This window comes from Aedes aegypti, chromosome 2, assembly GCF_002204515.2.
Source record: "Aedes aegypti strain LVP_AGWG chromosome 2, AaegL5.0 Primary Assembly, whole genome shotgun sequence".
NCBI classification, from domain to species: Eukaryota; Metazoa; Arthropoda; class Insecta; order Diptera; family Culicidae; genus Aedes; species Aedes aegypti.
In genome coordinates this window covers 437583257-437606246 of record NC_035108.1, presented here as the reverse complement: position 1 = coordinate 437606246, position 22990 = coordinate 437583257, and the positions used below count along the sequence as shown (strand labels likewise).

At 37.2% G+C, this 22990-nt stretch overlaps 1 protein-coding gene across 1 annotated transcript in view; it reads right to left on the bottom strand.

The window, feature by feature from the left end:
- The window catches only part of LOC5566986, a 131315-nt gene that overhangs the window by 23296 nt on the left and 85029 nt on the right, over positions 1-22990 (bottom strand). The window contains exon 2 of the mRNA XM_001651341.2: positions 18404-20671. Coding sequence (XP_001651391.2) covers positions 18404-20472 — 2069 coding nt within the window. The 5' untranslated portion in view covers positions 20473-20671. The remainder of the gene's footprint in view (positions 1-18403; positions 20672-22990) is intronic.

Sequence of the window (22990 nt, the reverse complement as noted above, 5' to 3'; positions counted from 1 at the left end):
AAAAATTGCTGCTTTTTTACCCCATCTTCTTAAAAGTAGTTTTTTTTTGTCACATACATCCTTCTGCTTTTTGCCATCTCAGCATTATTAGATTAATTCCTAAAGTAATTTGTAGTCGAATTCTTAAAGTGATATCCGAAGCACAATTTGAAGAATTTCTGATCTAGTTCGTGAATGGGTGATTTGGGATGTATCTTAGCAAAATTACTTAAACATGTTTCTATCGAATAATTTGGAAGAATTATTGGCGTCATCCCTAGCGGAATTGAAAAAAAAATCTTCCTCATATATTGTTTTCTACAAATTCACACTATAATTTTCCCATGAATCGATAGTTCATTCAGCTGATGTTCAGTAAGCTTCTGATTCTCTTACGTATCACAAAACGTTCGTCTAATAGTTTCAGATTATGGCTTTCAATCTATAACAGCTCGAAGCCGGATTTTTCTTTTTAATTTAATCAGGGTGGCCACCAAATACCCATTTTTAAATTCCCGCTTTTTCCCGGTTTTTCCTATATGATTTTCGAAATTTTCCCGGTTTTCAATTGAGGGGCCAATACGCAAAAGGATGATCCTTCGATCAGTTTTTTAACTGAATATACTAAAAAATTCTACTGCAAGCTTTTCAACAGTATTTTTAGGTGACTCTTCCGTCTAATAAGAAAAATAATAATTTTCGGGTTAGTTTTTTTTTGAATCCCGTAAAATTAGTACGATATGAAAAATTGCTAAAAAAAACTTAAAGCTAGTTTTCTGTCACTTACTGCCCTTTGCTTCTAATCTCCTCAATTGTGCCAATAGGATGGTTTCTACTCTTGGCTCTTTTGATTCACTTCAACAACTAGCAGTCCCGGCAAACGTCGTATTGTCCAGTAGGCTACAGCCTGGAGGCTTTGAAAAAAAAAATACTGAAGTTTTTGTCAAATTGACATTTCCGTCAACTTTCTTGAACGATTTCCAAAATATTATCCCATTTAAATACGCCGGAGCGTTTGATGACAATAAAAGGATTCCTTAGGATTCATTACAAAATTGTCCTTCAGAATTTATTTAAAATTTTACCCAGGATATTCCCTAAGGATAGAATCAGAAATTACTTCAGAGATTGCTCATAAGATTTTATCGAGAATTCCTACAATAAATCTAAGCGATTTCTGAAGGAAGTCTTCAGATATTTCCAGGAGTTTTTCCAGATATTTCTTCAAGGAAATGTGAATAAAATTTTCCAGAAATTTGAGGATTTGTAAAAGAGGGAACGGTATTTCTAAAGCAAATCTTGAAGTAACCTCTGATAAAACTTGTGTAAGTTCTCAAGTCATCCTTCATTCAAGGAAATTTTAGAAAATCCATGGGGTTTTTGTCTAGAAATGTTTTGCAGAATTGTAGTAATTCAAGAGGAACTCAATGATAAAACACAGATTCAATGCCAGGATTTTTTTGAAAAGTTCCTATGAAATTTCCTCTAATAACCGCTCGAGGATTTTTTTGTGCAATTCCTTAGATCAACCGTGGATGAAATGACGTAGAAATTCTTGTCGGGTTTCTTGGAGAAAATCGCTGAACGATTTTTATCAAAAACTCTGGATTCAACCTTTGCAAGTTCTCTTGGGAGATATTTGGTGGGAATCTTGGAAGATCTCCTACAGTAACAACGAGGGTAGGATTGGAAAATTTATGAAAAAAATATCTGGAGGAAGTCCTATTATATGATGTCTTTCGAAAAATTTGCATAGTATCTCCTGGGAAAATTACTGGAGGTAGTAACGTTGAAATACTCAAGGATTTCCTGTAGCAATTCTACAGAAATGTCTCTAGCATCCTTTGAAAAATTGCCTTGAGAATATCTGGGAGAATTGGTAGAGGAATCTCTTGAAGAATTTCTGGAGAGATCCCTGTAGAAGTCCCTGAAAGTATTCTAGATGAAATATTCTGAAAAACCAGTAGGATAATTTCTTAAGCTTTTTAACTAGAATTATGAGAAGAAATTTTTGAAAAATCAGTTGAATAGTTTCGTAACAGGCTCTGAAAGTTTCTCTGGAGCTTGTAGAAGTTTGCATCAGAATTCACTGCAAGCAAGATAAGGAAAAATAAACTTTGGAGACCATATTGATTAAAATAGGGACTTTAGAGATATGTTGTTTCTACATTACACCTACATTATTTTAAAAAGTGAGCGGAAAACCAAAAAGGTCATGTTTTTTAGATGCTTTTAAGTGGCCAACACAATCAATCTAGGCATATAGACTATACGTATTTTAAACAAGATTATGCCATCCTTCGATTCCAGAATTTTCATCATGATAATTCAACGTTTAGTGTTTTGCAAGATTTGTTTTTATATACATGTGATGGAACTAAAAATTCAAATCAGTTATTCACTGCAGTCATAAAATTCTAGGATTTGCTTGTTAGATAAACTGATAATTGATCATACATGTCTCAACTCGACAGTAGAAGTTTTCGAATATCTTGGTCATGCCAAATAGCTACGCATGCATCAGATTCGTGAACCATAGCGGGCCAGCATATCTATCAAGGCACATAATTCTTAGAAAAATCAATTTGCCACATCCTTACTACTGCAAACTTTGGCGATCTTGGTCGTGACCGAAAGAACTCGCACGTAAGCATTATAGTGTTTGTAAGCTCGCTAGCGATTACCCCTTTCAAAATGTTGATAAAGAAAATTGATGAACTGGAAAAACTACGGCAAACATTGAACCGTGAAAGTTTTCATTCGAGTGGTCGAAAATTTTGTTATTGCTCACCGCACAGTTGACAAACTGTCTGGTTTACAATGGGTCCCAAGCGTACTGAAGCGGACAAGTAAAATATGAAGGCATTGTGGAACTATTTTCGATGGAGAGAATGTTTGTCGTCGCCGATGATGGTCGTTCCTTCCCTTGGGTGATGGACCCACAAAAAATGTTTGATGGCGCCTGCAGGGCTATAACGATGATGCGGAAGATAGTTTCCAACGGGCGGCTAGCTCAATGATCACCCACTTTTCACACAACTAATGTCATATTTGAATCCTACCCCACCAGCACCACAGCAAACGCTTGGCACTTTTATATGGAGAACATTCCAGTCCTAAACGAGCTGATTGTTTGTAGGTATGCATTCACGAACAGTATTGTACAATATATTTGCAACTTTTTCGATTTTCCATACAAAATGGTCAACATTGGTGGCTATATAACTAGAATAAGTAGAATATTTTTCTCAAAGTTTGAAAGACCTAAACGAAAAGTGTCTTTAGTCAACTTCTATATCTATTCCTTAAATTCATTAGACTATGTCTATTATTGCAATTTACCCAAACCGTATTAGTAAAAAAAATATATTGAAAACATTTGTTGAAGTCCATGTTTTATCTGAAGTGCTGTGAAAATTTCATTCAAGGTGTTAATTGATAACTCAGATATAACCTTCCAAAGTTGACTATTATGCAAGGATAATCGAAAAAGTTGCTAATGTATTGTCCTCAACTGTAGTAAGCTTCTAGCATCATCTAGTAGAGCAACGATGACTTTGTCGCTCAACATCATTCGCGCCAGTGACGATGATAGTGGCATTTTCTGACATATAAAACTATACTGTGCCTCTCATTTCGCCAACGCCTCCCAGCCTTTCGCACCGACCGGAGGAATCGATTCCAAAGGGACCAATGACCGCAACTGTAGCCGGCGTTTAAGCTGCCGGTCATTGCGACCGTCAGAGTTTTCCGTTTTCGTGTTTGCTTGTTTTCCCTGGACTTATTGTTCCAAGGAACTACAGCAGTATCAACAATGGAACCGCAGTGGCGCGCCGGTTTGTCGATATTTTGGCATGTGGCAAGCTTCCAAAATAACGGCTCTCAGTAGAACGCAGTGCCGGTGAGTTGTATGTAACCGTACGAGGGCGTAGTCAGAGGGGGTTGCTATACGAAGAAACTTTTAATTTTATTCCAATCACAAAATATGTAATTGTGTTATGAGAAACTTCTTCGAAATTTTTTAGTTTCCACCAAAGCTCCTAGCTAGCGGACTTTGGGGCAAGTGTGCCATAGGGGCAAGTGTGCCACCCCTCCTTTTTATAAAAACTACATTATATTGATAATATATGATAATAAATCTTCGAGCTGTTTAGTAGAATACCTATAAGTAGATGAAAAAAACCGAATTTAGTACTATACCATTTAATTCCACTAGAGTTTGTATCCTTTGACAGATACGCGTATTTCGACCTCAACTGTAAGGCCGTCTTAAGTGTCGTGTACTACACGACACTGAAGACGACCTTACAGTTGAGGTCGAAATACGCGTATCTGTCAAAGGATACAAACTCTAGTGGAATTAAATGGTATAGTACTAAATTCGGTTTTTTCATCTACTTACATTATATATTTTCTGTTTGAGCTTAACAATATACTATAGTCCCTTATAGTTCACAATACAATGATCAAAATACGATGAAAATTTCTCTATTTTTCACGTATTCACATTGATTTTTGCAAATACAACCAAATTTGAGTGGATTTTTATAAGATTTCGTTGTTTCTAAATAGCATGGTAAAAGGTAAATTATTAACAGATTTTTCTAACGTAATGTACATCGTGGAACTATTCAAATGTGTAGGTTATTGTGGCATTTGAACGGAAAAAGTATTTAGTTTTACATGGGGATTTTTTTTTATTATCGGACGATTTGGGCCGGAGGTTCTCCGATTTGCATGAAATTTTCACCAGAGGTAGAGCTCGTGGATACATGACCAAAAGTGAAATTCAAAAAAATTATAGTGGCCTATTTTCCCGGAAAACTCTAGATGAATTTTCACGATTTCTCTATATACCTCAAACTTTGAAAATTCATATCTCCTGAACTATGCATCGTAGAACAAAAATTTTTTAGTGAAATCGAAAGGAAATTTTCTCAGCAATCTATTAAAAATATAAAAAGAAAAACATTTCTCGGAAAATTTTTCACCATGGAGAAAATTGTCGGAAAAATAGCGAAAAAACAATCGTCTGTATCATGAAAAATTTTCAAAAAAATATTTTTTGTTTCATCTATCCATACTCCAACTTTCGTCCATAGACGCCAAAGTGGTATCTTTTACCGTTTAGGCGACAGAACTGGAAAACCGGTTACCACCCGCCCGCTTTCCATAGGAAAATGTGTTCTATTGTGGGCCTCATAACCGTGCGCTAACGGCGGCAGTAATTTACACGCATTGTAAGTGTAACGCAGTAAACCATCCTTTCCTTTCCAGTCAGAAGAAGCTTTTCGTCAATCGGAGCACTCTCTTTTGGTCTGTTGGGTGTTTTGTATGTCCTTTATTCGTAACCTTTACTATTGAGACCAAACGATCCTAACATTTAATAATATAGGTAATAGGAACCGACCCTCAGTAAGCATGAGAAAATTCACTCACTCACCTGAACGCCACCGATGCAAAATAGCAAAAAATCTGCTGCTATCGAACATTCAGTGATAGCTGTACCGTCCTAGGCGGAGTGTAGCATGAAAGCGTCGAAACCGATTGTGTAAAAGCGACAATCGGAAGGAACGCGAAGTGAAGTGAATAATTAGGCTTACCAGAAGGTATCCCTTGGGAGGACATGTCCTCCTTTTTGATCATATGTCCTCCCGTCCTCCCTTGGAGTAAAAATGTCCTCCTTTTTCCAAAGTGAGCAAATATAACTTTTGAAATGCATTCACATAACTTCTTTCTCATTTCTGTCTTAAACTCTGTTGAATGTTCAAGCTGTTAGAATTAAGATTAACGAGAGTTCACCAGGTTTTTTGAACACATGTGTAGTCAACAATCCATTTATCTATCTTCTATCTTCTAAATAAATAAAAATTGAATAGTGTTTGTATGTCACGAGTAGGCTTGAAAACGGGTCGTTGGATTTGAATGATTCTTTCTACATTTTGTTTATCAAGAGTTCCATCGTGTTTGCGTGTATAATAAGCTGAAGATACTCACCGGGAAAGTTAAAAAAGATAGTGAACGGAACTATCATTTTGTATGGGACATTTCATGGTGAAAACGCCAACTTGATGACAAGACGAAGTTTGCCGAAACCACTAGTTATCAATATTTTGTTGAAGACGCTGTTCTTCGAAAAAACTGTCAATATTTTAAAATTCCACCTTATTTTTGTGATTATCGTTTGATGACAATATTTTTGAATTTTTTTGGAGAAATTCAGGTATGATTATACCATTTTACTAAAGACTCTAGCACTCCTATGATCATTACTTCGAAATGTTATAGTCCCAAGAATACTAGTACCCCGATTTTCCGTGCAAAAAAAAATGTCCTCCTTTTTTAAAGCCAGTCACACAACATGTCCTCCTTTCCAAAATTTTCATCTGGTAAGCCTAAGTGAATACCAATACACTTGTATCTGCTAGGCACGAGTTAATGCACTTAGCATCCATTCGCCGAATGAATTGAACTGACTGAGAGGATTTCTACTCACTGAATCATTCCGTGGTGTGGACTGCCAGTCAGTGAACGCTCATTAGCGATCGTTCAAATATTACGTAACGCAACAGGGGGAAGAAGGGGGTCTTATATAGTGTTATGGTCCATACAAAAATTTAAAATTTACCATACAAAAGCTGTTACGTGGGGGAGGGAGGGGGTCTAAAACTGACAAATTTTGCGTTACGTAATATTTGAATGAACCTTTAGCACTCAAACCCGATTGCCATTAGAACGGAATCAGAATGTAAACAATCGTTCCTGGACAAACATTTCAAAAGGGCACATCGACATTGGTAAACATTGGCTTTGCAAGCCGCTGTTGAACCCAATTCAACTCGATCACGCTCACCAATACCACTATAAGGAAGAGCTAACACCAATCCTTCTGATAGTGGCGTTAGTTTGCGTGGGCGGGCTAAAAAGGGCTCAACAGCAACGTTTCTCAAAAAAAGACTCAAGACCTCTTGGGCCCTTTTCAAATGTTTGTCCTTTGTCCGAATTTGTAAGGCGCACCCATTTAATTTGTAAGAATGTAGTTCCTTTCGTTTCTCCACCGAGTAGGCATGCTGCCTCTCAGTGGTAATAAATCTGTTAAAGTGAAGCCGTTCGCTTGATTCGCCGTTCGTTGTGTAGATTTGATCCTTCAAACGTTACAATAATGATTGATTGTAACAAGAACTTCCCGTGCGTCTTTCATAGAGGCTGTTAGCTTTAATACTAAATAACGTTGCTGATGAAGGGCACACAAAACACCCAACTGACCAATGGAGAGTGGTCCGATTGACGAAAAGCTTCTTCTGACTGGAAAGGAAAGGATGGTTCACTGTGTTACACTTACAATGCGTGTAAATTACTGCCGCCGTTAGCGCACGGTTATGAGGCCCACAATAGAACACATTTTCCTATGGGAAGCGTGCGGGTGGTCATCGGTTTTTCAGTTCTGTCGCCTAATCGGTAAAAGATACCACTTTGGCGTCTATGGACGAAAGTTAGAGTATGGATTGATGAAACAAAAAATATTTTTTTGAAAATTTTTCATGATACAGACGATAGTTTTTTCGCTATTTTTCCGACAATTTTCTCCATGGTGAAAAGTTTTCCGAGAAATGTTTTTCTTTTTATATTTTTAATAGATTGCTGAGAAAATTTCCTTTCGATTTCACTAAAAAATTTTTGTTCTACGATGCATAGTTCAGGAGATATGAATTTTCAAAGTTTGAGGTATATAGAGAAATCGTGAAAATTCATCTAGAGTTTTCCGGGAAAATAGGCCACTATAATTTTTTTGAATTTCACATTTGGTCATGTATCCACGAGCTCTACCTCTGATGAAAATTTCATGCAAATCGGAGAACCTCCGGCCCAAACCTGTCCGATAATAAAAAAAAATGCCCACATACGAAATCAAGTTTGGTTGAAATCTATACTTATTGGGGCAAGTGTGCCACTTATTTGGTAAACGAAAATTGTTGGAGTGAAATTTATAAAAATGTAAGCATCATCAACAAAATCATAATAATAAACCAAAATGAGGCACCAGTAGTGGTTTCTGAAGTATAGTAGGGGAATAACTTATAATATTGCCCCCAAAGTGATTTTTTCTCAAAATATTCAATAATAACGTGTTTTTTCGGCTTATTAAGTACCGTTTTTCATTCGGCTTATTAAGTACCATTTTTCATGTCTATATCATTATTTTACCGTTATTTAGCGCTGATCTAGTGTAATATTATACATATTTGCCTTAATTTAAGGGTAATACATATATTGTATTGAATCGAGGCAAAACAAACTATTTTAGTTATTCAAATTGAGTAATAGAGAGTAACGCTTGATTTGAAACTTGTTATAAAGCATCCCCTTATTACGGTAAACATCAAATTATTTTTAAACTATCGACTAGCGTCTGCTTTGTAAATGATATTAATAGAAAATAATGAAAATTTCATTACAAGTAGAATTCCATGCGATGTTCATTCGGTGGCCGTCTTGCCCCATAGTGTCGAAAAATAAGTTATTTTGGATGATATTTGAGAAGCTCCAAAATTAATACTTTTTGAAAATATTTTCGTTTTAAATAGCACAGTAGTAACGAAAAAAAGTAAAACTAACATCATGAGGCAAAATTGGTGAATTTTATAAGCTTTATGCAAAGTAAGTGAACAATTTGCTTAAGGTGGCACACTTGCCCCAAATTCCGCTACTACCAAAGATCTCTTTGTCGTGCATCTAGCGAGTAATGGTTGGACATAAGTCTTTACAGAACGCGAATGAAATCCTGACTTACATTCAAACCTTTCCACCAGCTCGCAAGCAAACTCTAGGTATTATGAAATGTAACCACCGTCCCAGTTGGCCATTTAGCCAATCGCTTAGCCTACCATGAAGAGAACTTTGACATACTAAATGAAACAATTCATCGTGTGAAATTATACTATCATATTCCTCAGCGCCCACCTTTGCGAGAGAGTCTGCCTTCTCATTGCCATAAATTAAGCAATGTGAGGGGACCCATACAAAGGTAATCTTATATGATCTTTCGACCAGTGCACACATCTGCTCTCTTATTATTGTAAGAAAATAAGATGCATGCTTTACTACAGGTTTCATCGACTGGAGTGCCTCAATAGAACTAAGGCTATCCGAGAAGATGAAGAAGTGGCCTGCGAGCATATTTGAGATCATCCCCAAAGCGAAGCTGGTTGCTGCCAGTTCAGCAACATAAACCGTGTAAGATTCCTGAAGTTTTCGGAAGACGGAAGATTTTTCACAGAAGACACCGAAGCCAGTGGATCCATTTATACGGTACCCGTCAGTGAAATATCTCCTGTAGGAAACTTTCTGATACCTGATATATCAAAGTTTTTGCTTTACGTATACGAGATGCAGGCAACCTGTATAAATTATTGCTACATAGTTTGATAGCCTTCGTAAATTGGTGGAATGGGATGGCGAGGGACAGTAAAAGCGAGTGTAGTAAATATAATTTGTTGCACTGTGTTAATCACGATTGTTGTACTTGTAAGAGTTTTTAAACATATAAATCAAATTGTGTGATCAGTTGGTTTTGGAAAGCCCAAGCAAGACGCTTCGTTTTCGGGACGCCGGGAGTTTGGATTTCTGTTCCCGGTTTTGCTGGGCAGTGTTTTGTAAAGCCCAAACAAGACGCTTTGTTTTCGGGACGCCGGGAGTTTGGTTTTCGGTTCGCGGGTTTTGCTGGGCAGTGTTTTGGAAAGCCCAAGCAAGACGCTTCGTTTTAGGGACGCCGGGAGTTTGGTTTTCAGTTGCTGGTCTTGTTTTGGAAAGCCCAAACAAGACGCTTTGTTTTCGGGACGCCGGGAGTTCGGTTTTCGGTTCGTGGGTTTTGCTGGGCAGTGCTTTGGAAAGCCCAAGCAAGATGCTTCGTTTTCGGGACGCCGGGAGTTTGGTTTTCGGTTCGCGGGTGGGCAGTGTTTTGGAAAGCCCAAACAAGACGCTTCGTTTTCGGGACGCCGGGAGTTCGGTTTCCGGTTCGCGGGTTTTGCTTGACAGTGTTTTGGAAAGCCCAAGCAAGATGCTTCGTTTTCGGGACGCCGGGAGTTTGGTTTTCGGTTCGCGTGTATTGGAAAGCCCAAGCAAGACGGTTCGTTTTCGAGGCGCCGAGATGTTTTGCTGTTCGCGCTGTGTGAGTGCGAAAAGATATTCGTGTTCAGTCGAGGATGGATTACCAACTGGTGAGCTCGTTTCATGCTCATGATAACACATTTTTTCATGTAAACATTACTTTTTTGTAATACAGTCAACCCTCCATGAGTCGATATTGAAGGGATCATCGACTCATGGAAATATCGAGTCATGGAACAGCAATGCTATGAGTAGCTGTTTGAGGGGACCATCATAGTAACCATGAAATTTGATTGTTAGTATGGTTCCATGAGTCGATATCGAGTAATGGAACATCGACTCATGGAGGTTTAACTGTATTCAATCAAACTTTGTGTGGTTCGTCACTACAAGTGTCGGAATTATGCCTGTTTTATACAATTCTAATAAACATAGAAACTTTTTGACATTACTTAAAATATTTTTTGAATGAGTGCTTCGTGAAACCCAAGCAGGACAGTTCGGTTTTGCGTCGTCCGATAGATTTAGCTCACAATTTCGCGCATGTTTTCGTCGCCGGAGATTTTTTTTTCCTGCTTTGGAGCGTCTTGCTGGGTAGTGCTTTGTGAAGCCCAAGCAGGACAGTTTTTACATTCAGAAATGGAATAGTGAAAAGTGAAAAATGAAAATCGTGCGTTAAAATACACTCAAATAAAGATTTAAAAAAAAAAAATGAAAAATGAAAAAGTGATTTGTTTGATTTGTATCCTCAGTACTGTTGGTTTTTGGCTGCCCTAAGTTCACCGAACCATCCGGAAGTGACAGGCAGCACATAAATTTAGAGAATCAATCCGGTGAGTTTGTTCCAGTATGATACTTTTTCTTTTGTGAGCCTTCCGGATCGTTTTTGTCCGCGTCGTGGAACTTCTGATCGTTTCTTGAACGGAAAATGTTATTTTCGGAGTTTGATAATTATGTTCAGATTGCGCATTCTGTCCGGGCGGGTGTTACGCAACTAACAATCGGTTGTGGATGCTTTTTAACCGTTCGATGACCCTGGAGGGATCGATTCTGCTTTTCGTATAATTTTGAGCAGAAAAACCGACTGTGTTATCCTAGGGTGTTTAGTTCGAACGCGCTTCCTTTCGTTTTTCGATTATCTAGAAATACAGTACCACCCTGTACAGTTTTTCATTGGGCACAGTACAGTTTTTCAATAGGCGTGATTTTTTTTTACGCGTATCGTTATTTTATACAATCCGATGACCCTGGAGGGATCGGTTTTGCTTTTTACTGGTTATTGAGCAAAAATATTACTGCACAATCGACAAGCATTTCACGAAATACTATTTATACTATAAATAAGCTAGTGTTTTCTCTTTTCATGGCCGGCTTTCAAAAGATTAATTTGAAAACGCTTAAACAACAAATATTTATAATCTATCGCCAGCTTTCTAGGCGAATCCTGACAATATACCTTCCCCAACCTCCAACTCCGTAGCACTTATGAGGGTGTCGCTGAGTCGGTGGCCCCTCATTAAGTAAGTGCTACATCAACATTTCCTTCCCCTATCCCAAGTTACGGTAAAGATGGGCGTGGCCGGGAATAGCGATATTCATGCTTTTAGTATTCTTGTTTATGATTTGAACAAGGTATACCCCCCTGCCTTTTTCTTGAAAGTAGTCAGGATGAGACCATTAAAAAGAAACATGAATGTTGCTAGTATCCAATCTACGAAGTATACCGTAACTACGCTAACGCTACTTAAAATATTTTTTGAATTGTCGACGTTTATTTTGAAACTTCTACCAAAGACTTTTCTTCTTGAGGCATAAATGTTCAGTAATACTTTTATGTAATTTTCAAACAAACTTTGTATGGTTCTTCACTACAAGTGTCGGCATTATTCCTGTTTCATATAATTTAAAATATACGCATATATTTTTATCTTTTCGCCATTAATAAAAACTTCTTTTGAATGGTTCGACATTACAGATGTTGACGTTTATTTCAAATCTTCTACAAAAAACTTTTTGAGACAAAACTAAAAACTAGCCTTAAGTATAAACCGTATTTTTCCTCCTTATCCATAGATCGCATCACCGACAAAAGGTGACTCCCAGATCTTTTCCTTTTCCACTAATAAATACCCTTCCCGTGGTGATTGTGGAGATGCAGAGGTATTCTCGGTCTCTAGAAGCAACAATCATTACACCCTAACATTCCTTCCCTATCCCAACTGACTGCCGAAAAATACAATAATGTTACGTTGCCTCGATACAAATGTGTAACCATAAACATGAAACGAGCTCACCATTTTGTAATCCATCCTCGACTGAACGCGAATATTTTTTCGCACTCGCACAACGTGAAAGGGAGTGTGTAGTCTACTGCTCAGCGAATCGCGCGCACCGCCGACGACACAAGAAAAAAAAACAAGCACGACTCCCCGAACCACTCTATTTTTTCAGAAGCAGCAATATCAGAAATATCAGAAAAAAATTACAGTAAAAGCTTTTAGACAGAAATGTCTTATCAATTTCGCATTTTTTTAAGAAGTCGGAATTGATCTAACGGTATTTTTTTTTTTTAGATGATTAACTTTAAGCTTTCAACAGCAAATATTTGCATTATTTCCATTTTAATTCAGTTTATTGACAAATACGTACACTTCACAATGCATTGCAAATCGTATTTTTTTTCAATTTAGTTTTTAAACCAATAAATCAGCCAAAATTAATCATTATTTTTAGAAACATGGTTTGAAATTCAAACAGAACAATTACTATAAAAATACGCATGAAATGTGTTGGACATTCTATCTGGAGCTTCCAGTAGTTTATCTTTAAAGTTTTCAGGGAATACAGAATTCCCTGTCTATCTGCTACTTGTCCAAAAAATCCAATGGCTTTATTATTTTAAAAATTTTAAAAATTGAAATAAACAAATATTCCTCAAATCTCAGCAAACGAACATAATACTCATCATAAAATATATCTCTGGGTGCTTATAGTGTCAGTTTCGAGAATAAGCATCGAGAAAGTACTAAAATCCGGATATCTTTTTTCTTATCATTTTCTTTTCTAGTAAGCCAGAAAAATTGATAATATGGTTTCATGGATTCATATAGTTGGGGAGCATCGACTCGAAGATTTTTATTGTGTTTGGATACAGTAGTTCCTAAGTTCTTGAAGACAATGGGATCATGGAATAAGAGCAAATGTTGATAAAACGAGAAGCACTGATGTAAATGCGATAAGGAAGAGAAATATTCCTAAACATTTATTGGTAATCAAACGCAAAACTAAAATGCGTAGAAGGGGCTATTCTAGATTAGGGATTAATGCATCTTAATAAGAATTTCTAGTGATAATTTTGGAAGAGAAATTACCGCAATAATTTAACTGACAAGATGTTTGCAATTCAAGCAACAGGAAACTGTGAATCTTCATTTTATTTTTAATTTCGCAACCCAACCTCACTTTTGATCGCCAATAGGGAAATTGTCAAGAAAGCATTTATAAACCTGTGCATAATTTATTTTATAGAAGTCGTATGATACAAGAATATCTTGTGATTCTGTTTAAACTTTAATAACACGTTTAGAAATGGACATTTGGACGAATCCTTTTATTGGCTCTTTTGGTTCATCTCTAATATTGCAACATTACTTATTGTATATGCTCCGTCTACTTCATCTTATTGTCGAGTTTCAGATATTTTGATCGATTCCGGTAGTTAGTGAATCATGGAAATACCAAATTAGTTGTTCAACTATTGCAAATATGTTTGTTAAATAATAAGAAGAAAAACAACTATCATCTGAAAGCATATCATAAAATTCCACTAGGGTAAAGAACTACTTGGGCACTTTAATGATTTACTTTGACATGAGGGTTTTTCGTGGCTTAACGTTCAAGGATCCGTCATCGTTACCATCGTCATCATTGCAACTTCTAGAGTAGTTTTCTGTTCAAAACTGAAAATTATTCGATGAAAAATTGTTCATTGTATTTCGGACAAAGAATAGAATACAGTGCACACATTTTCGTGTAAGTTTTCTTGATTTCAAACGAAAAAACTGCTTTTGGAATTTCCGAAACCAGTGACGGAACCTGCCCCTTAATTGAATGAATTTGCAATAAAGAAGAACTTCAATACGAGGCATATTGCAGTAAAATATGAGCTTAGTAGCTTTTGTCGATGTGAAAACACCCCAGTATTAGAGAACAGATTTTTTTTATAGATGTAGACATACAGGTGGAATTTCAACATATAAATGGACATGATTGAACCTATTTTTCAAAGCTTCTACATATATTTTTGCCTATATGCAACAACATTTCAAACTTAATTTAAATTTCTGCCGTTTTATACTAGTTTTTAGATAATTTGGGTTTATCTCGGGATTTTTTCAAGTCCTTTACTCTATATACTTTTTAGGATTCTACAAGAAGTTACTCCAGAAATTACTGCAAAGTTTACTTTACTTATTTGCAGAATTTCCTCAGTGTTTGTGATAAACACTACTCTTAAATAATTGCATAAGCAACTCAATTAAAATTTTAACATAATTTCTATAGAAAATCTATTAATGCATTTAGGGATTGCGGTAGAATTACATCCATCGATGCTTTTTTCACGGCCTTGAGGTTGAAACACGCGTATCTGGCAAAGGGTACACATTTTAGATGGAATTCGGTTCTCTTTTACTAACAGATATTCACTAATAGATTTTCCTAATAGATATTCAATCCGAAAAAAAATATCAACAATTTCTCGATAATTGCTACGAATATTTATGCAACAATTTTATTTGTATTTAAGGTGAAGCGGCGTGTAAGTCAAAGAATCATTAGAATCATCATTGATGTAATAGTAGTAGTGTCGCCTTTCCATGTATATTTTCAAAACAAACAAACAAAAAATATAACATTTGTGTTAAGCATAGTTTTATGTAAACACATGGGAAATTTAGTAGATTGGCGAGTATTGGAAATCAACTCTTCAATCGTACATATCAAAAGAAAACATTACAATTTAATGAAGGGCAACGAAATTTCTCTGTTTTTTATTGGATTTATCGCATATTTTTGTTATGCATCGGTACGGTTTATGTTTGCAAGGAATGACGGTGTTGCCAGGTGATTGGTGACAGATTTTTTTTAGCAATTGTTATATGCTTGTTTTCGGAACATTTGCTGCATATCATAAAAAGTTATCATTTTGCAAATAGTTTCTCATCACAAGATCACTGATTTAATAACATTTTAGTGATTTTTGTGATCAATTCACATTAAATGCTATGATTTTACAGATAGCAACTCTGACATCACTGCGCTCAACGATCGCGATGATTGTGCACACACGATAGACGCGTCCCGACGCATCCCGACGCATCGCACTGTGGAGCTTTTCAATTATTTTGGGTGGTCCAAATTGATAAACTCTTGGTATGATTTTATGCTTCGTAGAGATGGTTTTTGTAATTTGAGAGAATCGAAAAACAAATAACGTATGAATTTCCAGTTTCTATGCTTTGCCCAATCTATCCGCACTGAAAATTAATACAACAGGAAAAAAGTTGGATATTTTAGACTATAAACACAGGTATGTCTCAGTGTGCGGTGGCGGCGTTGATTCGCAGCAAGTGAAAACCACCGCCATAATAGTTTTGAGTGTTGCGGTTGATAAAACTTTATAAATATTTGATTCCCGTTTGAAATGTGTTCCTTTAAGGGAAGTGAATGAAAGATTTGTTTAGTGGAAGTGTAGTGAACGCAATATGAAATCCAAAACACAAATGTTTGCTGCAGAATTACAATGGAAAAGGTAAGCACCTTCTATTTACAAGTGTAGTTGTGTGGGGCAATGAAATGCGGCATAAAATCGGAGATTTTTTTGAAAATATAAATCTCATGTATATTGTCGCTAAATTGATAATGCTGTACCTGAAAGTGTTGATTAAATATTGAAATACCACCTGAAGCATTTTTCTTCGCATAAATTATCCATTAAATCAGGTGATAAGCAGTTATATTTCATCGATGTTGCAAATACCAATACTATCATAACAATATGCTAATGATTTTGGAAGAAGCCATTTTGTGATGACGCACCAAAAGGCCTTTAAGGATTTCTTCTAAATAACTGTGAAGAAATTGAAATTGTTTTATGAATCACGCCTAATAGTTTTTTTGTAAAGAATATCCACAATAGTTTCTCTAGAAATCGTGGTGGAAATTTTTTGGAGGAACTCCTGGGAGTATTCTCTGTGGTATCTATGGACAATTTTTTGTAGGAAACCTTTGATAAATATTTTTTTAGCAGATTTCCTGAAACAATCTCAACAAGAATTCTGGATTTAATTCCTGAAGGAATTCAAATTTGAACATCTGAATTCATTTATTGAAGAATATCCAAAGAAATTCAATTAATAACGGTATCAATAATTGATAAGATGATAAATAATTCGAAAAAACCACTGACAAATTTCAGGCGAATTCCATCAAAAAGCTTATAATGGGATAGCTGCAATCTTTTTTCGAAAATTCTGTAATTACTTGTAATTACTATTTACAAAAAAAAATCTATAGAGACATGTAGAAGAATTTTTCAGAAGAGACCTAAAAGATATAGGGTAGATGTACCAGTTATGGACATAGTGGTTCCCTATTTCGCCATACGGGATTCCTTGAATGTTTTCACATTTTAAAAGATTTTGTGTGTTGTATAAGTAAGATTTAAGGTGTATCTTGATGTTTAAACATTCAAAAAATTAAAAATGTGGAAGTTAGTGAAATTTCCCGTATGGCCAAGTAGGGAACCACTATGGCCATAACTAGTACACTTTCCCTATACGGAGGAATACCTGAAAGAATTTATGAATGCATGTTTCCAGTGCGATCATAGTGAAATTTGAGTTGCTTCAATGCAGGACTCGTCCAAACATCTCCAAAAGAGATTTGTTTTCTCGATGTTTCTTTAGAGAATTCTTGATATCCTTGTACCTATATCCACTAGAGTGGTTCAAATAATCGTTTTTGCTCCACACCGCTCATTCGATTCTACATCAAATTCTGAGTGTCCTCCCAAAATTTGACCTCATTTGGATAAAAACTAAGACTGCACAAGCCCTTTAAAGTTTATATGTGAATTACTATGGGAAAAGCAACCAAAGCATTCAATCGGTCATAGTGTTTGCCCATGTGCTCTTGGATATTAGAACTACGTTGATACTGAGAGATACAATAATCAGCTACAACTTTGCAGAAGCCCGTTTTTACATCGGACGCCCCAGTAATTAGTTATTAATTTTTGAATGAGCTGTAAAACTTTGGCTATAATTATTGGGCTGCTCTGCAGGCATCACTGGATATATGCAGTAAAACATAGTAGCCATGATTTGTGCGTGCTATCTTTCGCGCCAGGTGCAGCAATGTTGCCTGTTCAGAAGTTAAATGAGCACTGCTGAAGAATTTGTGACTGGATATAAATCAATAACTAATTACTGAGGCGTCCGATTTGAAAACGGTCTTCGGCAAAGTTGTAGATGATGAATGTATCTCACAGTATTAACGTAGATCAAATCTCCAAGAGCACATGGGCAAATACTATGACCGATTGAACGAATTGGTTGCTTTTCTCATAGTAATTCCCATATACATACGATTCTGTTTTTGCACGGATTTTTTTTACACGGCCGTGCAAAAAAAAGTTTCCATACATTTTTTTTCGCCAAAAACCTTATTTTTGCATGAAACGTCGAGAACTGGTGTTACTTTTTTGCACGGTTTTTGAAATTTTGAACTGAAAACTTTTTTTGCACGGTACGCATCCCCCGTGCAAAAACAGAATCGAGTGTAAACTTTAAAGGGCTTGTGCAGTCTCAGTTTTCATCCAAATGAGCTCAAATTTTGAGAAGACACTTAGAATTTGATCTATAATCGAATGAGCGGTGTGGAGCAAAAACGATTTTTTGAACCACTCTAATATCCACCGTAACCAATCTCTAGCCGAAAAAAAAAATTTTTTTTGTCAAGAAAATTGAAGATAAGATAGCCTTCCTAGTATCACATCTCATACAAAACTTGTAAGTATTCATAAAAATGGGGGCGGAAGGTGTCAAAAATTGTATTTTTGCTTAAAATGTCTATAAAGGTCGTTCGCCCCACTCTAAAGAAAATTCTACGCCCATGTAACCCCATATACTTATATTGCATCACGTATTGGCATCAAGTTGGGAAAACAAGACCGCTTGTTGCGCTTGGATAAAGGGCACCGTATTTACCGAGACATTCAAATTTGAGCAGCATTAAATAAATCAAAAACGCTTACCTTATCCCCGCGGTGGCATTGCCCATTATGTTAAGAGCGTAGCACGTGTACAATCCGCTGTCCCTCCGGGAAATATTGTGAATACGGAGGAATCCATTCTCCAGCAGCGTAATGCCCATTCCGATGTTTTCGTGCAGTGCACCATTCCCGGTGACGTTGTCGGCGGTAAGCATCTGGAATTCCACCGCTTGTTGGTACTTATTTGAAATACTCTCGCTTGACGATTCGAATAGCAGTGATTTTTGATCGTGCTCCTGGCTGTGACGGAGAATTTCATTTTTCGGCGTAATCCAAATGATGTCCGGCGGGGGATTTCCCGTGAACACACATTCCAGCACGGCATCCGATTTGAGCAGGTGCATTTTGCTGTCCGATGCTTGTAGAAGTTCCGGTTTGAAGCAATTGATGTGTTGCAATACTCTGATGACGTCGCCCGGATAGCCACTGCGGCACTTGAGTTGCGACAGGCTTAACAGATCGTATATCTTTTGGGTATTGTTTTCCGCTTGCAGTTCATCGATCCAGCTGAGGATCCAGTACATGTGGCAATCACAACCGTAGTCATTGTTTAGGAAATTCGCTTCCTGCAGCTGATGCAGATGCCGGATTTGCTCCGGTATGTACATGATGTCGTTGTTGGCGACGTCCAGGTATCGCAGTTTAGTTAGCTCGCCGATCTCCTTCGGCAGGCTGGTCAGTCTATTGTTGGACAACAGCAGTGTTTCCAGATTCGGGACGTTCCGAAACACGCATGGTTCGATCTCCTTGAGACGAGTGTTGTTGCGGATCGATAAATAGCGTAGATTGCGCAAGATTTCCTTATTTATTGTATTGTTTTGTCGTGAAACCCAATTGCTGAGCGATTCCAAATTGGTTCCATCGAGATACAACCTTTCCAGCTTGAACTGACCGGAAAATATTGAGTTGGGTAGCGTCCTCATCACGTTGTTACTTAAATTGATAGACAGAATGTTCTTCAAGGTGGAAAATACCGTCGAAGGAAGAATGTAGATCTGATTGTTGGAGATGTTTAGGTGGCGTAGTTCCTCCAGCGTATCGAAAGCATTCCGATCGATGAATACCAACTTGTTGGAGGAGAGATCCAAAGTTTGAACCTTTCTAAGGCCATACAGGGTGTTCTTCGAGATTTTCTCGATGATATTGTTATTCAGTCTTAGTACGCGCAGCTGCTTATTGGCGAGAAAGAAATTATCCAGAAAAGAAACGAGCATATTGTTGGAAACGTCGAGCACTTCCAACGAGCGTAGTTCTTTGAAGATCTGAAATGGCACCACGTACAGCCGATTGTTGGACATGTACAGCTCGGTAAGGTTGTTCAGTCCATTGAAAATGTTTCTTGGAAGATCGTGAATGGTGTTGTTCGACAGGTTCAGAATCCGCAGCTTGTTCAGTGGCCGCAGCTGACCTGGCACGATCTCGAGCAATTGGTTGTGCTGCAATTGCAGCTCTTCTAAGTTTATTAAGTCATAGAAAATATCACTTGGAAGATTGGATAATTGATTCTCGGATAATTTCAACAGCTTCAACCGGTCTAGTTTGCTAAAATAATCTCGCCTTAGACTTCTAAGACGGTTTCCGCTTAGATCTAGTATCAGTAAATTAATAAACTTTTTCTCCTCTCTCGCAAAAGTCAACTCTAGCTGCTTTTCCGTGACATTACTGTCACTCCACTGTACGACCTCCAAATAGTTCTCATTTTTGAACGATAGGTGATCGCTCTCTGGGCGTTCCACGGGAACACGCTCTAATAATACTCCCTTGTAGGAATTGACCGGTCGCAGATAGTCTTCGTTCACTACTCGAATCCCCGTATCGGAGCAGCTCAGTACCTTAAGAAAGCTATTTACATCCTCACTGTCATCATTGTAGGTTGGATAGTCCGACGGGAGTTGCGCTTGCGGTGCGCGGCCTCCATCGAACAGGTGTGTGCTGAAACTGTAGCCAATGCTGCCGTAGTTCGACGTTAGGGCACATTTCGTAGGATCTGCTACACGAACAATGACGAGCAGCACGGTTAATATCAAGACGATTGGCGGACATCGGGCCATTCTGCTGCCTGCAGTTGAAGGAATGCTGCTTCTTCGCTACTACTAGTGCTGGATGCTGCTAGCTCTGTGTGGAAAATCGGTTCACTCGCTGCTGCTGGCGGTTTGCTGCACGGACAGTTGCTCCATTTAGGTTCGACAGAAGTTGCGATTCTTGCGGAATGGAACAGGTAATGCATCTTTTACGGCCCACCGGCGCAATCTGTGAAGAGAAGAAACATGAGAGAAGAATTAGACATTGGTTGAAGTTGTGTTTTATTGAATTATATACGTTCTAACTTTTCAAAGTATGATTTCGTTCAATAACTTTTCAGATATGTGTTTACATGTGTATCATTGTTGTATGAATTGACTTACATTTGTTTTTTGAACGTATTATATTCTTAATTTTACCTTTTCACTGTTTTTACAATGAATCTCTCAATGAATAATGCCAAAGAACTCTTCAGGGATTCTCACAGATTTTTTTTTCAAGGATGTACTCAATGAATTTGTTACAACATTCTTTCAATGATTCTTTCATGGGTGTTCATGGTGTTCTAGGATTTCATTCAAGATTTTGGTCTGGGACTCTTTCAGTAACTTAACTAATAATTCCTCTCAGGATATCTGCAGAAATAACATCAAGAACTTGTCTAGAGATTCTTCTAGAACTAAATAAAAAAATCCTGAGTGAATTTTTTCTTTAATTATTCCATAGATCCATCCAGTGTATTTTCCTAGGATTTCTTTGGTATTTCCCCCAATATTTGAGGGATTTATCCATTATTTTCCCAGGAAATCGTTCAAGTACTTACAAAAAAAAATCTGATGGGGAGTTTCCCAAACATCCTTGGAAATATGATATAGTTCACTTTACAAAATCACATTTTAATCAATAGCAAACTAACGTAATTATCAACGTTTGGCTCTGGTTTAGGCTCAAATCAATTTTGTGCAAGTTTTCAAAACGGGGAAATGATTTTAAGTTTCTATTTAATTACCATAAAATCGAAGTATGATGTTTTCATCACCGGGAGATTTTGTAATACATAGATACAGCGTCTAGCCTAGCAGAAAATAGAAAAGCTGGTTCTGTGATGATTGGGACGACAGGCTAGAAAGAACAAGCGAAAATACGGCTAGTTAATTACCCAACTGCGACAAAATCATGCTGTCATAATCTGTTTTCGACATCCATTCAGCTCCATACTCATCCTTGCTGTACTATACCACAACCAGCAACTAACATTTGCAGTGATTGCGTCCCGGCCAGAAAGCCGTTACGTAATTCACTAGCTCCCTACATTTTTCAATTGCAGTGGATAACAATTCTCTCAAGTCTGCAGCCAAACGAATAAACTCGACAACCATCTTAAAAATTTGGCATTATAAAAAAACGGGATACCTACCTCATGGTGTGGTTGCTATGCGAAAAAGGTCATAAAGCAAAACTAGTGCAACCGAGTAGAATGCGCTCACAAATGGTGCAATGTACCATCGTGGCTATTTGTTGCCACGGCGAAGCATAGAAGCCGAAACTAGTGGAAAATAAAATTACGTAGCGATTTTAAAAGTTTGCTGCCCTTGCTGCTACAATCAGCACTAGGTATATACGAATCTACAGATCCGAAACCAAGGTCAAGTGATTGGCAATGCCCGGGCCAATTGTTGAATCAGTTCGTTTCATTGAATGGGGGAAAGAGTTAGCTGACCGCTGCTGTTCGTGGATGGGTGTCACCACCTTTTGGATAGTCCAAAGCCGTTATGTATTTTTTTTTGCTAAAACTTAGGTAGAAGCTGGTTGGGATAGACATTTTTCCATTTGTAGATTTACTCAACTGATTAATAATTTATGACTACAGAGTGGATCCCCAGTTTTCTGGGCCTGGGTAAGTAACTGTTACGTCATACTTACAGGGTTGATAGCGAGTGAGTGTCTAGGAAATATAAATTTTAGACACCTCATGTAAAGAAACTAAAAACATGTAGAGACCAAATTCAATCATTATATAGAAAAAAAAACTATGCAAATTCCTTTAGGTATTGCTCCAATGATTTCTTCAGGCATTCATCCATTGATTTTTTTTTTTTTGGTGGATTTCCTTAAAAATGATCTTGAAATTGCCATTTGAGATCATCCAAGAACTTGAATAGTGATATCTCTAAGGATTCCTCAGTGATTTTCTTCAAATTCTACCAGAAAATTATCGAGAACTTTTTCGGGATTTTCGCCAGAATTCCTCTTAGAATTTCTCCATAATTATTCCCGTTAATCTTCTGCGCACGTTCTCAATATATTCGTTTATTTTTTTTTGTTTTATTTATACCAGGAAATTCTCTAAGGATGGCTTCAAGGCTCAATCTACAATTTTTCCTGAAATTCTTTAACTGGAAATCATAAGGAAACCTTCTTTGTATCCAAGAACTCTTCCAGGGCATGTGCATAAAATTTTAAGAAATCTACGCTGAAATACCTGTTTAGTTCATGCAAGAATTTTTGAAGAAACTCTTGGACTCCTGCAGATAAATTTCTAAAATA